Genomic DNA, 12,978 nt, shown 5'->3' on the forward strand with positions numbered 1-12,978 from the left:
TTCCAGTCTGCAGGCCAGGCGCGCGGACACTGGAGCCCCGACCCCACCCGTTTTTCCCCCCTCCCCCTGCACCTCCTCGAGACAAGGTTTCCAGGTAACCGGCTGACGGCTCCGGCCAGAGGGAGCAGTCGCTCGGCGAACTCCCCATCCCCCCACCTCTGTCTACGGCGGTTGGCTGGTTCAAAAAGAGATCGAGCGACCGCTGGCGGCAACTGCACTGCGCCTGCTCCGGACAGCAGCGCTTTCTGCGCCTGCGCTGCCAGCTGAGGGAGTGGGGGAGGGGAGTTTACAATATGTCTTCCCCTCATTTTCTTCCAAGTCCTGTAGTTTGATTTTAAACAGCACAACATTTGTTTTAGCTTCACACACTCTAAAAATAGAGGCCGAGTTTCCTCAATTTCTCCTCATAGGAAAATCCCACCCCGCAGGCATTAGTCTGGTGAACCTTCGCTAAACTCCCCCTGTGACAAGTATATTCTCCCTTAGGTAAGGAGACCAAAACTGTACTAAACACTCCAGCTAATGGAGGGAGTGTGTTGTGGGGGCAGCTACTTACAACGCTTGGGGAGTAAGAAAGGAAATAATGTTCCAGAGGAATTAAGAACAGGCAATTCTAGTTTCTATCCTGGACTGAGGGTGCTGACTTTTATAAACTCCTTTGAGAGGATATTAGAAGAGGAGGATTTACAGAGACGAAAATCGAACCAAACATCAAGTGAAGAATTGGCAGTCACTCAATTATTGTGCGACCTGAACATCAGCGGCCTTTGAATCTTGAAGGAGAAAACTTTGTTCTGTGCGCTTCAGAAGATTTTAAAATCAGTGTGACTGAGAAAGGACGAAGACACACACCCGAGTGAGAGTGTTCCAGTGCACTGACTGTGGTAAGAGCTTTAACCAGTTAAACAGCCTGTAAGAACATCACTGTTTACAGCTGGGAGAGACCGTACATGTGCTATATGTGGACGCCTCAGCTGATCAACGAACCTGAAGAGAGACTAGGAGGCCCACACTATGGAAAAACCATGGAAGTGTGGGGACTGTGGGAATGGATTCAGATCCCCATCTCAGCTGGAAATTCATCAACGCAGTCACACTGGAGAGAGACCATTCACCTGCTGTGAGTGTGGGAAGGGGTTCACTCATTCATCCCACCTGCTCAGACACCAGCGAATTCACACCAGGGAGAGGCCGTTCACCTGCTGTGAGTGTGGAAAGGCATTCACTACTTCATCCGACCTGCTGACACACCAGCGAATTCATACCGGGGAGAGGCCATTCACCTGTTCTGATTGTGGGAAGGGATTTAGTCGGTTATCTCACTTACAGGCACACCAGCGCGTTCACACTGGGGAGAAGCCGTTCACCTGCTCTGATTGTGGAAAGGGATTCTCTCACTCCTCCAACCTGCGGATACACCAGCGAGTTCACACTGGGGAGAGGCCGTTCAGCTGCTCCGAGTGTGGTAAGGCATTCATTGATTCATCAAGCCTGCGGATACACCTTCGAGTTCACACCAGGGAGAGGCCATTCACTTGCTCTGAGTGTGGGAAAGGATTCAGTCGGTCGTCCTTCCTGAAGGCACACCAGCGGATTCACACCGGGGAGTGGCCACCCACCTGCTCTGAGTGTGGGAAAGCATTCATTGGTTCATCCAGCCTGCTGAGACACCAGCATCTTCACACTGGGGAGAGACTGTTCACCTGCTCTGAGTGTGGGAAGAAATTCAGTCGATCAACCTACCTTCAGAAACATCAGCGAGTTCACAAATGATAACAGGGGTTGGATTCTGCTGTTATTGCTGCCGTCAGTCACATCCCGGAGAGAACCATGTTCATTCTGACGATTGATGAAGTGGGAGGGCCTGAGTGTTTCTTTCTGCTGGACTGGCCGGTCTCATGACTTTGCTTCCAGTGGGCTGATGCTCTTTTAGCCTGGGAGTGCATGTTTCCACTGAACTGACTCACAAAAGCTGATGTAGAATGTCTATTTTATCCTGGATAGTAAATAGTGTTTTTTCTACCACTACAGATAGGTCTCAAGTAAATACATTTGTCTCTGTTCCATTGGGTCTACAGCACAGGGCTTGGCCAGCAGTTATTGCCCATCCCTAATTGCCCTTGTTCAGAGGACATTTAAGAGTCAACCACATTGCTGTGGGTCTGTAGTCACACGTAGGCCAGGTAAGGACAGCAGATTTCCTTTCCTAAGGGACATTAGTGAACCAGATGTTGTCATCATCAGACTTTTAATTCCAGATTTTTGTTTGATTTAATTTTCACCATCTGCTGTGTTGGGATTCAAACCCAGGTCCACAGACCCAAACCCTGGGTGTCTGGAATAGTGGTATTGTCCAGTGACAATACCACTATGCTCCACACGAGCCTCCACCCATCCTTATCTAAACCTGCAATAATCTTGTTCACCTCTATCAAAACTCCCCTCAGTCTCCTTTACTTCAAGAAGAACAATCCCAGCTTCTCCAACTTAAACTTGTAAAAATCCTTCATCCCTGGAACCGTTCTGGTAAATCTCCTCTACACCCTCTCAAGGACCCTCGCATCCTCTTAAAGTGTAGTGACCAGGACCGGACTCAGGACTCTCATAGTGGCCTCACCAGAGCTTTATAAACTATTGGCATAACTTCCCCACTTTTGTTCTCAATACCTCTGTTTCTGAAGCCCAAGATCCCATATACTCAAAACAGGAATATCAAACCTTTTTACTTGAACATTAAAAGCATTTGAACAACATTCTTAAAATGGCTAAAGAAGATTTTGACCAATGAAGGAACGAGCTGTTGCCACAAAAAGAAGCCTTTCTGAACTTGTTGTCTCAAAAAGAGAATACAAAATGTTTGAGTCTGGGAAATGAACTGAAAAATGAAAAAGTTCCACCTCCAACTGAACAAGAAGAAGACACTTTAAATGTGGAATTGACTGGGATATTCCTTTTGGATTTAAACAATGGAGAAACTACAGACATGGAAGAAAATAAAGCTCAAAGGGTGAACTCTGAACAAACAGATTTTCAAACTGAAATTGAAAATACACATATGAACAGCAATGAGGGCTCTCCTTTTGCAGAAGGAACTTTGGACTATAATTATTGTAAGAAGAAAACTTTCAGAAAACACTGCAAGCTGTAATATTTCACATCTTCAGTGGAATGTGATTCCTGGACATGGAATTCAGCAATGTGCTGTTATCAAGATAGACTTGTGAATTTGAAGTGGACATTGGAGGGATTATTATGTGTATTGCATGTTATAAGATAGTTAAACATAGGAAAACATAGGATTCAGGAACAGGAGTCAGCCACTTGGCCCCTCGAGCCTGCTCCGCCATTCGATAAGATATGGCTGTTGTTAAGATGTACAGCAGGTTGTAAGTTGTAATATTCTAAATAGGATATTACGAGGGTGAGACATTTTCATTTCTTCCTGAGGAAGGTGTTGTGAATATCTAGTTTCATAATTCATGTTTTAGAAATATAACTTTTAGTTTAGGAATTGGATTTTTTTTAAATGTACGATAATTGGAAAACCTGGGCTGAGAATCTGACAAAAACACCCTAAGGGAATTCACAATCACAAGGTGTGGCCCATGTTGATTTAAGAAGCCAAAGCTCAAAGGGTAAGAACTGTAAAACGGCAGGTGGGCTCTTTTAGCTGGAGACCTGGAGACATTGGGTCTGTCAATTATTGTCCTGACAATTTCTGGTGATAGACTATCCATCAATATTCATTACAAGCCTACCGACTCCCACAGCTACCTCAACTAAAGCTCCTCACACCCCGCTTCCTGTAAGGACTCCATCCCATTCTCTCAGTTCCTTTCCCTCCGTCGCATCGGTTCTGATGATGCCACTTTCCAAAACAGTTCCTCTGACATGTCTTCCTTAACTGAGGTTTTCCACCCATGGTGGTTGACAGGGCCCTCAACCGTGTCCGGCCCATCTCCCGTGCATCCGCCCTCACACCTTCCTCTCCCTCCCAGAACCATGATAGGGTCCCCCTTGTCCTCACTTATCACCCCACCAGCCTCTGCATTCAAAGGATCATCCTCTGCCATTTCCGCCAACTCCAGCATGATGCCACCACAAAACACATCTTCCCTTCACCCCCCCCCACTACACTGGCGGCTTTCCGCAGGGATTGTACCCTCCGGTTCCACTCCTCCATCATCTCCTACACCTCAGCCCCCTCCCACGGCACCTTCCCACGCAACCTTAGAAGGTGCAACACCTGCCCCTTTGCTTCCCCCCTCCTCACCGTCCAAGGGCCCAAACACTCCTTTCAAGTAAAGCAGTGCTTCACTTGCACTTCCCTAAATTTAGTCTGCTGCATTCGCTGCTCCCAAAGCACTCTCCTCTACATTGGAGAGACCAAATGCAGACTGGGTGACCGCTTTGCAGAACACCTTCAGTCTGTCCGCAAGCATGACCCAGACCTCCCTGTCGCTTGCCATTTCAACACACCACCCTGTTCTCATGCCCACATGTCTGTCCTTGGCATGCTGCAATGTTCCAGTGAAGCTCAATGCAAACTGGAGGAACAGCACCTCATCATCCGACTAGGCACTTTACAGTCTTCTGGACTTAATATTGAGTTCAACAATTTCAGATCATGAACTCTCTCCTCCATCCCCACCCACTTTCCGATCCCCCCTTTTCCAATAATTTATAATTTTTTTACAAATATATTTTTCTTTTCCCACCTATTTTTAAATTTATTTCGATCTATTGTTTTATCTCCACCTTTTAGCCCATTTCGACCCCTTCCCCCCACCCCACCCCCACTAGGGCCATCTGCTGCTAGCTTGTCCTGCTTTCTACCCTTAATATCTGCATTAGCACATTCCTTAGATAATATCACCACCGTCAATGCCCCTTTGTCTATGACATCTTTGGCAGTCTCTTCTTGGCGTCCACCTATCACTGCCCCCCTATCGAGCTCTACCTGTCCCACCCCCCTCTACCAGCTTATATTTCACCTCATTTCTATATTTCTTAGTTTGATGAAGGGTCATACAGACTCGAAATGTCAACTGTATCCCTCTCCGCAGATGCCGTCAGACCTGCTGAGCTTTTCCAGGTATTTTTGTTTTTGTTCTAGATTTCCAGCATCCGCAGTATTTTGCTTTTATCTTAATTATTATCCTGTCTTTGTTAGAGAGGTGAATTCTTTATGCAGACCTCAGGGAAAAAAGCTTTGGTTTTGAAGCTAAAAGTTAATTAATTTAAATATCAATTGGACATCCCAACTGGTCTCTGTTACCATGGGGATAAGTGATTCAGGGTGGAGCCTTGGTTGGAATTCTGCGTGTTTCTCACAGAAAGCAGGCAGTCTGCAGTTCGCTTGGACGCAGCCAGCTGTGGGACCAGGAGGTGTGAACCAGCTGGAAACTTATAGGGCCATTAGGAACTAGGGGTGTTCCTAATGTTTAAATCCCTCAGCAAAAAGGCGTTGAATCCCACGCTTGGACTGAGGAGTCCACAGTTTTGAGGTCTTAAAGGAAAGTTGGAGGGTTGTTTAGCCAAAAGCTAATGGAAGGACCACCATAAAATCTTGGAACTTGGAGAACAGCTGGAATACTGAGGAGAATTAAAGAGAATTCTGGAGAGCTTTGACATATCTTTGGGATGGTCCCAGGAACAGAAGTGAATGAACCTTCAAAATATCGTTAAATATAAATGAATTCATGTGTTAGGGGTGGGGGGGAAGTTAAAAAAGTAGAACTGGGTTAATAGTATAAGTCTTTATTAACTATCGTGTTAAGTTCATTGTGCTGGTTTTTAATTTTCTTTTCTCTTATATACATAGTAAAGTTTGTTTTTGTTTAAAAATATGGAATCTTGTGGCGTAATTCTTTCAGTTAATCACTGGGTATTCGAATTTCTCTTTAAAAGTTAATGGTCTCGACTGGGATCCTAACAATAGCCACAAACAATATTTCGAAACAGAAAGAATATGATTTTCCTTATTTTGTACAAAGCATTACATGATGAGACACCCATAGCTAGGATTCCCAATAATTTCTGAGTTCAAGCAGTTCTTTTCATGAAATAATCTGATAATTGATGACTAAAATTGGAACTAATTGTTGTGCTTTCTAAAGCAGGAGGGCTATCGCCCAGCACAGAGGGTAATTTGGGATTTCTCCCATAGACCAATTGATAGGGACTATACCCTCCAACCATCTGAAGTGAATTCTTTACATGAATCATCCATGCCAGTGCAGTGGTCAACTTGCAGTTTGGCTGATCAGCTAAGATTTTATGCATTTCATTGATCACCGCGTGATTCCTTTCACAGAGTCCATTGCTGAAAGGACTTTCAGCTGTGATGTTCATGAACATAATGTTCATGTTTTCACACATGTCTCTAAACTCATTAGCAAATTCCCCTCCATTATCAGTCAGAAACTTAGCTGGTGCCCCAGGTCTAGTCCCTATCCATTTCTCCATGACTTGGTCTATAATCACTCTTTTGTCCTTGCCATGTGTTATGAGAGAAACACTAAATCGAGTTACTATGTCCATAAAGTGTAGAATGAAAATATTTCTGAATTTGTCCCATACCTTTAGATCCATGGCAACTAACTTGTTCAAGTCACATGCCAAGGGAAGGTTTACAATAGGATGTGACGGTGTCCTCCGATACTTTTTACAGATTTCACACCTTGCATTAATCTCTTCTATGAGCCTCGTATGCTCTTCATCAACCACCCTGCAGGAGTTTTAATCTTTGACAAGAAGGGTGAGCAAACTGTCTTTTTAGCTTTAAGACAATTTGCTTTTCTTCTCGCTGATTCTTATCACTTGATTCCATTAATCTTTCTCAAACACTCTGATTCGAAACAGCAGGTATTGTTAAAGGGATACGATAATGCCCTGATTGAGTAAACTGCAGACTCACTGACTTTCCAAAAACAGTTGTCTTATCTTGATTCATGTCCAGTTGCAATTGTGCCTTTTACCTAAGGTTTACTCAACAGTGAGGGGATCTCACAAAAGACTACACCAGTCCTGATAAAGTGGCTGAATCCAGATATTTTGCATGGAATCACCACTCTTTTTAGTGGCTTCAATGTGTGACATCACCCAAACCTAAACAAGTTGAACCCTCCTTAACCTTGTGTCCATCTTCACCACGAGGTGAATCTGGGTAACATCTTCACCAATCTGATCCACATACTGTCGAGGTGCAGCCACTATCTAACACAGCACAGTTGAAAGCGTCTGTGAACAATATACTCAGAAATGGACCAAAACTCTTTGTGACGAGTACAATTCCTTCAGAGTGATAATTGTCATGATCTTCAGCCTCAGAATTCTCTGTGTCATGAGTCACTTTGAAGACCCTGATTTTCCACTTTGGGCAGTTTGGCTCATAATCATATTTTGAGTTAATCCTGAAACACTTGTTAATTGTTCCCATTCATCTATTAGTGCTGTTCCAATCCAGATCTGTTAAAGGTGCTTTCGCCCTCATTCAAAACCTGTCAAAGTCCGATTATGCTCACAGGCTTTCTTGTAAATATTATCAATGAACCCGAATAGAAGATCCAAACCTTCATCGATATCCAACTGACAGGCATCCAGCTCACAAAATTCTTCTGTTCTGATTTTACTTTTGTTAGGAAGTGACAGTGCCAAGGCCAGACCTTGTTCCCTCCTTGGTTGGGACATAACCCGTGTCCACATATCCACTTCATTCTTCCACTGGTTGTATGGCTCAGACTCCAAGAACAGGCTGGGTATCTGACCCTGACAATTGCTTTCAGCCATTTCTCACAAAAATTACTAGGATTGGAAGCTTTTGTCCAAAATTTTATTTCCGTTTAGTTTCCATCCTTCGCCATTAGGCAAGCAATCTGTTACCATGACAGCCTTATGGTGAAGAAAGAAACTGGAGCCAGTCTTTACTTGGTATAGACTTATTCACAGAGTGAAACTTTAGTTATATAACTCCTGACTCCACTCCATGCCAGTAAGTTTCTTTTTATCTGTGCTCAAGTAACCATCCAATCAATTCCCTTCACCTATGTATATGTAACCACAGCTGATACAATTAACACCCACAGTCAGAGCATCGAAAGGGCCTGTAATCAGTGTGACTGCAATAGTGTCTCAGCAGGTTGGATGACTCCATGAATCCTTTCGCACACTCAGAGCAGGTGAACGGGCTCTCTCCTCTGTGTGAATTCGGCGGTGCTTCCGCAGGCTGGATGTATCAGCAAATTCCTTCTCGCACTCAGAACAGGTGAAAGGCCTCTCCCCAGTGTGAACACGCTGGTGTCTCAGCAGGTTGGATGATTCAGTGAATCCTTTCCCACACAGAGAGCAGGAGAACAGCCTCTCCCCGGTGTGAACTCGCCGGTGCTTCCATAGGCTGGATGAATTTGGGAATCCCTTCCCACATTCAGAGCAGGAGAATGGCCTCTCTCCAGTATGAACACGTCGGTGTGCCCGCAGGCTGGTTGACCGAGTGAATCCCTTCCCACACACGGAGCAAGTGAATGGTCTCTCTCCGGTGTGCGCTATCTGGTGCCGCAGAAGGTTGGTTAACCGAGTGAATCCCTTCTCACACACGGGGCAAGTGAATGGCCTCTCCCCAGTGTGAACAACACTGTGGTTCTGCAGGGTGGATGATTCACTGAATCCCTTCCCACAGACGGAGCAGATGTATGGCCTCTCCCCAGTGTGAACGCGTTGGTGCAACCGCAGGTGTGATGACTGAGTGAATCCCTTGCCACACACGGAGCAGGTGAACGGCCTCTCCCCGGTGTGAACTCGCTTGTGTGTAACCAGATGTGATGAGTGATTGAATCCCTTGCCACACTGAGAGCAGGTGAATGGCCTCTCCCCCGTGTGAATGCGTCGATGAATTTCGAGTGCAGATGGGGAACGGAATCTCTTCCCACAGTCCCCACATTTCCACGGTTTCTCTATGGTGCAGGTGTCCTTGTGTCTCTGCATGTTCGCCAATCAGCTGAAGCCTCATCTGTACACAGAATATGTGTACGGCCTCTCTCTGCTGTGAATGGTGCAATATTTTTTCAGGCTGTGTAACTGGTTAGAGCTCCCTCCACGGTCAATCCACTGAAACACTCGCAGTCAGGGGTGCGTGTCTCTGTGTTTTTCCATTCACATTGATGTTTAAAAATGTCAGAAAGAGACAGAGCGTTGATGAGTTTCTAGCTTTGATGGGGAAATCAATCCCTTCCCACAGTCCCCACATTTCCATGGTTTCTCAGAGGACCTGATGTCCTTGTGTCTCTCCAGGCTGGACAATCAGTTGAAGCCTTGTTCACAAGCAGAACACATGAATGATTTTTCCCTGCTGTGAATGGTGTGATTTTTATTCAGTCTGTGTAACGGATTAAAACTCTTTCCACAGCCAGTGCACTGGAACACTCTCATTCGGGTGTGTGAATGTCTTGGTGCTTTATCAGTCACAGTGATGTTTGAAATCTTTTTCCACAGACAGAATAGACAAACGTTTACCCTTCCTCATTCAAAGGCCAGTGATATTCAGGTTCTGCTGAATCAAGTGACAGTGAGATCCTCCCCTTCTAACCTCCTGTAAAATGCGTTTACAGAAGTTATCACTGTAAATACAAGATATTTTCTTTTATTCATTCATGGGATGTGGGCTTTGCTGGCTGGGCCAGCATTTATTGCCCATCCCTAGTTGTTCTTGAGAAGGTGGTGGTGAGCTGCCTTCTTCAGCTGCTGCAGTCCATGTGGTATTAAATATATAAATTCAGAACAGAGAATTCTAGTTTCTATGGAACATTTTTCCCTCTCATTCCTCCAAATCTATAAATCTCTGTCCCACACACTCCTCTCCCTCTCTGCTCATTGTTCCAGACTCAGTGTCCAGTCTCCAACTTATTCTTTTCTCCTCTCCAGATTCTCTCTCCTCCTGTCCTTAAACTGGTGACTCAGGCTGTGGATCAATCCCACTCCTTCACTCTAATTCTACCAAATACCTTGCCTCAAAACAACAAATTACCTTCATTGACTTTAGCAATGATGTTAAATGAACGGAAATAACCACCTTTTCCCAATTGGGCCTCCGGTTCAGTTTGGTGCCGCAGAGCAGCCGGAAGCGGCGGATGGTGATTCCGGACCAATAGGAAGAGAGGGGGCGGGGCTGGAGGACCGAGTTGGGGCTGCTGGTCCTCCAACCAATCGGAGTGAATGAGGGGCGGGGCCCTAATCGCACGCCCCGACGCATGCGTGTTATGGGGCAGAGATTGGAGCATGCGCAGTGCGGGTGCTGGACGATGTCCTGTTGAATCCGTGGGGGGGGATGACTTGAGGCAGGAGAGGAATAGAGGTGGCGGGTGGACTTGGAGGCTTCAGAAACACCTCCTGTAGGCTCCCATATCCCATGTTTCCAACAAGTGGAACAGCAGTTGAGGGGTTTCTGATGACAGACCCGAGGGTAACGGCCGCACCGCCATCTTGAGAAGGGAGGGTGTGCAGCCGGGCGCATGCGCGGCGACAGGGATGATGGGATTTGGACCCAGGAAATTCAAACCAAAGATCCCATCAGGATCTGAGCAAGTCAGAAACAGAAATACCTGGCAAAACTCAGCAGGTCTAGCAGCATCGGCGGAGAAGAGCACAGTTGACGTTTCGAGTCCTCATGACCCTTCAACAGAACTAAGTAAAAATAGGAAAGGGGTGAAATATAAGCTGGTTTAAGGGTGGGGGGGGAGAAGGGGGGGTTGTTGGGACAAGCAAGCAGTGATAGGAGGAGATAACTAAAAGATGTCACAGACAAAAGAACAAAGAGGTGTTGAAGGTGGTGATATTATCTAAAAGAATGTGCTAATTAAGTGGAGAGCAGGACAAGCAAGGTACAGATAGCTCTAGTGGGGTGGGGTGAAATAAGACTAAAAGGGCATAAAAGGTATAGATAAACAATGGGTGGAAATACATTTAAAAGTAATGGAAATAGGTGGGAAAAGAAAAATCTATATAAATTATTGGAAAAAACAAAAAGGAGGGGTAAGAAACGGAAAGGGGGTGGGGATGGACGAGGGAGTTCAAGATCTAAAACTGTTGAACTCAATATTCAGTCCGGAAGGCTGTAAAGTGCCTAGTCGGAAGATGAGGTGCTGTTCCTACAGTTTGCGTTGAGCTTCACTGGAACAATGCAACAAGCCAAGGACGTAAGTCCCTCAAGTCACCAGGACCTGGGTATCATCTGCATCTGATTGTGGAAGGACAAACAGGGCTGCCTGCTCTGTTTGTGGTAAGTGTGACCCTGGTGTGACTGCACCGATGAATTTCCAGCTCTGATGGGTAACTGAAAACCTTTCCACAGTCCCCACATTTCCAGTTTCTCTCCAGTGTGACTGCGCTGGTTTTGTCTTCGGGCAGAAGAGCTGAAGCCTTGGCCACACACACAAAACACGTATACGGTTTATCCAGGCTGGAAACGGGTCCCTTTGCTTCCATGTTCAAAGGCCGATGATATTCAGGTCCTCATGATTCTGTCAGATCTTGATGTGATGTTCGGTTTGTGTTTCCCGTCTGTAAATCCACCTCTTCCAACACGTTGAAAAATGAATTTAAAACAGGACAAGGGAGTGTGAGGGAATCAGAAAAACAGAAAGGCAGGTTGTGATACTGAGCTGAATGAATCTGGTAATTTGGGGGCTAGAATAAAGTGGGCAGAGCTTCAGGGTCCCAGTGACCAGGAGAGAAAATCATTGATTTGTTGATTTTATTCCAACTTTCCACACAGGCACCAGAGAACTGAACCTAGCCAGAGTAGAGGGAGGGAGGGAGATAACTGGGAAATGGCAGAGATGGTGAGATGGTTTTGAATATCAGCCCAGGGAGGAGGGAGAGTGTGTAGGATGGGGATTTACAGTTTTGGAGGAACAAGAGAGGGAAAAATGTTCGATAGTGACTTGAATTGTCTGTTCTGAATTTTCACCCTGTACTTATTGTTGACTTTGCTAAACTCCTTTTACAGGGCATTAGAAGGGGAGGATGCGCAAATGGAAAATTCAAACCAAACATCACATCAGGATCTGACATAGTCACTGGATTCATCAGGACCTGAATATCATTGGCCTTTGCATATGGAAAGGGAAATGTTTGTCTGTTCTGCCTGAGGGAAAAGATTTCAAGCATCAATGTGATTGGAAAAGCACCAAGACACAAATATCTGAGTGGGAGTGTTGCAGTGAACTAACTGTGGAAAGAGCTTTAACCAGTTACACAGCCTGAAAAAATATCACACTATTCACAGCGGGGAAAAATCGTGTACGTGTTTTGTGTGTGGACAAGGCTTCAGCTTGTCATGCAACCTGGAGAAACTCAAGGACATCCACGCCATGGAGAAACCATGGAAATGTGGGGACTGTGGGAAGGGATTCAATTACCCATCCAAGCTGGAAACTCATCGACGCACTCACACTGAGGAGAAGCCATTCACCTGCTCCGTGTGTGGGAAGGGATTCACTCAGTCATCTATCCTGCTAACACATCAGCGAGTTCACACTGGGGAGAGACCATTCATTTGTTCTGTATGTGGAAAGGGGTTTAGTTGTGCATCCCATCTTGTGACAGACGAGTGAGTTCACACTGGGGAGAGGCCGTTCACCTGCTCTGTCTGTGGGAAGCGATTCACTGTTTCATCCCGTCTTCTGACGCACGAGCGAGTTCACACCGGAGAGAAGCCATTCACCTGCTCCGAGTGTGGGAAAGGATTCATTTCCTCATCCCTCCTTCTGGCACATCAGCGAGTTCACACTGCGGAGAGGCTGTTCACCTGCTTGGTGTGTGGGAAGGGATTCACTGTTTCATCCAGGCTGCTAACACACCAGGGGATTCACAATAGAGAGACACCATTCACCTGTTTCATCTGTGGAAAAGGTTTCACTCATTCATCACATCTGCTGAGACACCAGCGTGTGCACATCTAGAGGAGGCTCTTACTGCTGCTGT

At 45.8% G+C, this 12,978-nt stretch overlaps 3 protein-coding genes across 3 annotated transcripts in view; 2 read left to right on the top strand and 1 right to left on the bottom strand.

Annotated features, from left to right (window-relative positions):
- Positions 1-12,956, top strand: part of LOC144697800 (uncharacterized) — a 56,659-nt gene extending 43,703 nt beyond the window's left edge. The window contains 2 exon segments of the mRNA XM_078569792.1: positions 1,092-1,769; positions 12,449-12,956. Of these exon segments, the coding sequence (XP_078425918.1) occupies positions 1,092-1,769; positions 12,449-12,956 (1,186 nt within the window).
- Positions 1-12,978, top strand: part of LOC144698217 (uncharacterized) — a 141,715-nt gene that overhangs the window by 72,133 nt on the left and 56,604 nt on the right. The gene's annotated exons all lie outside the window — the stretch shown is intronic.
- Positions 7,566-9,985, bottom strand: LOC144698190 (uncharacterized). The gene has a single exon (XM_078570148.1). It carries the CDS (start codon positions 8,980-8,982, stop codon positions 8,134-8,136), a length of 849 nt encoding a protein of 282 aa, XP_078426274.1. The 5' UTR covers positions 8,983-9,985; the 3' UTR covers positions 7,566-8,133.

The sequence above is a fragment of the Cetorhinus maximus genome, chromosome 23, assembly GCF_964194155.1.
Source record: "Cetorhinus maximus chromosome 23, sCetMax3.hap1.1, whole genome shotgun sequence".
Lineage (NCBI taxonomy): Eukaryota > Metazoa > Chordata > Chondrichthyes > Lamniformes > Cetorhinidae > Cetorhinus > Cetorhinus maximus.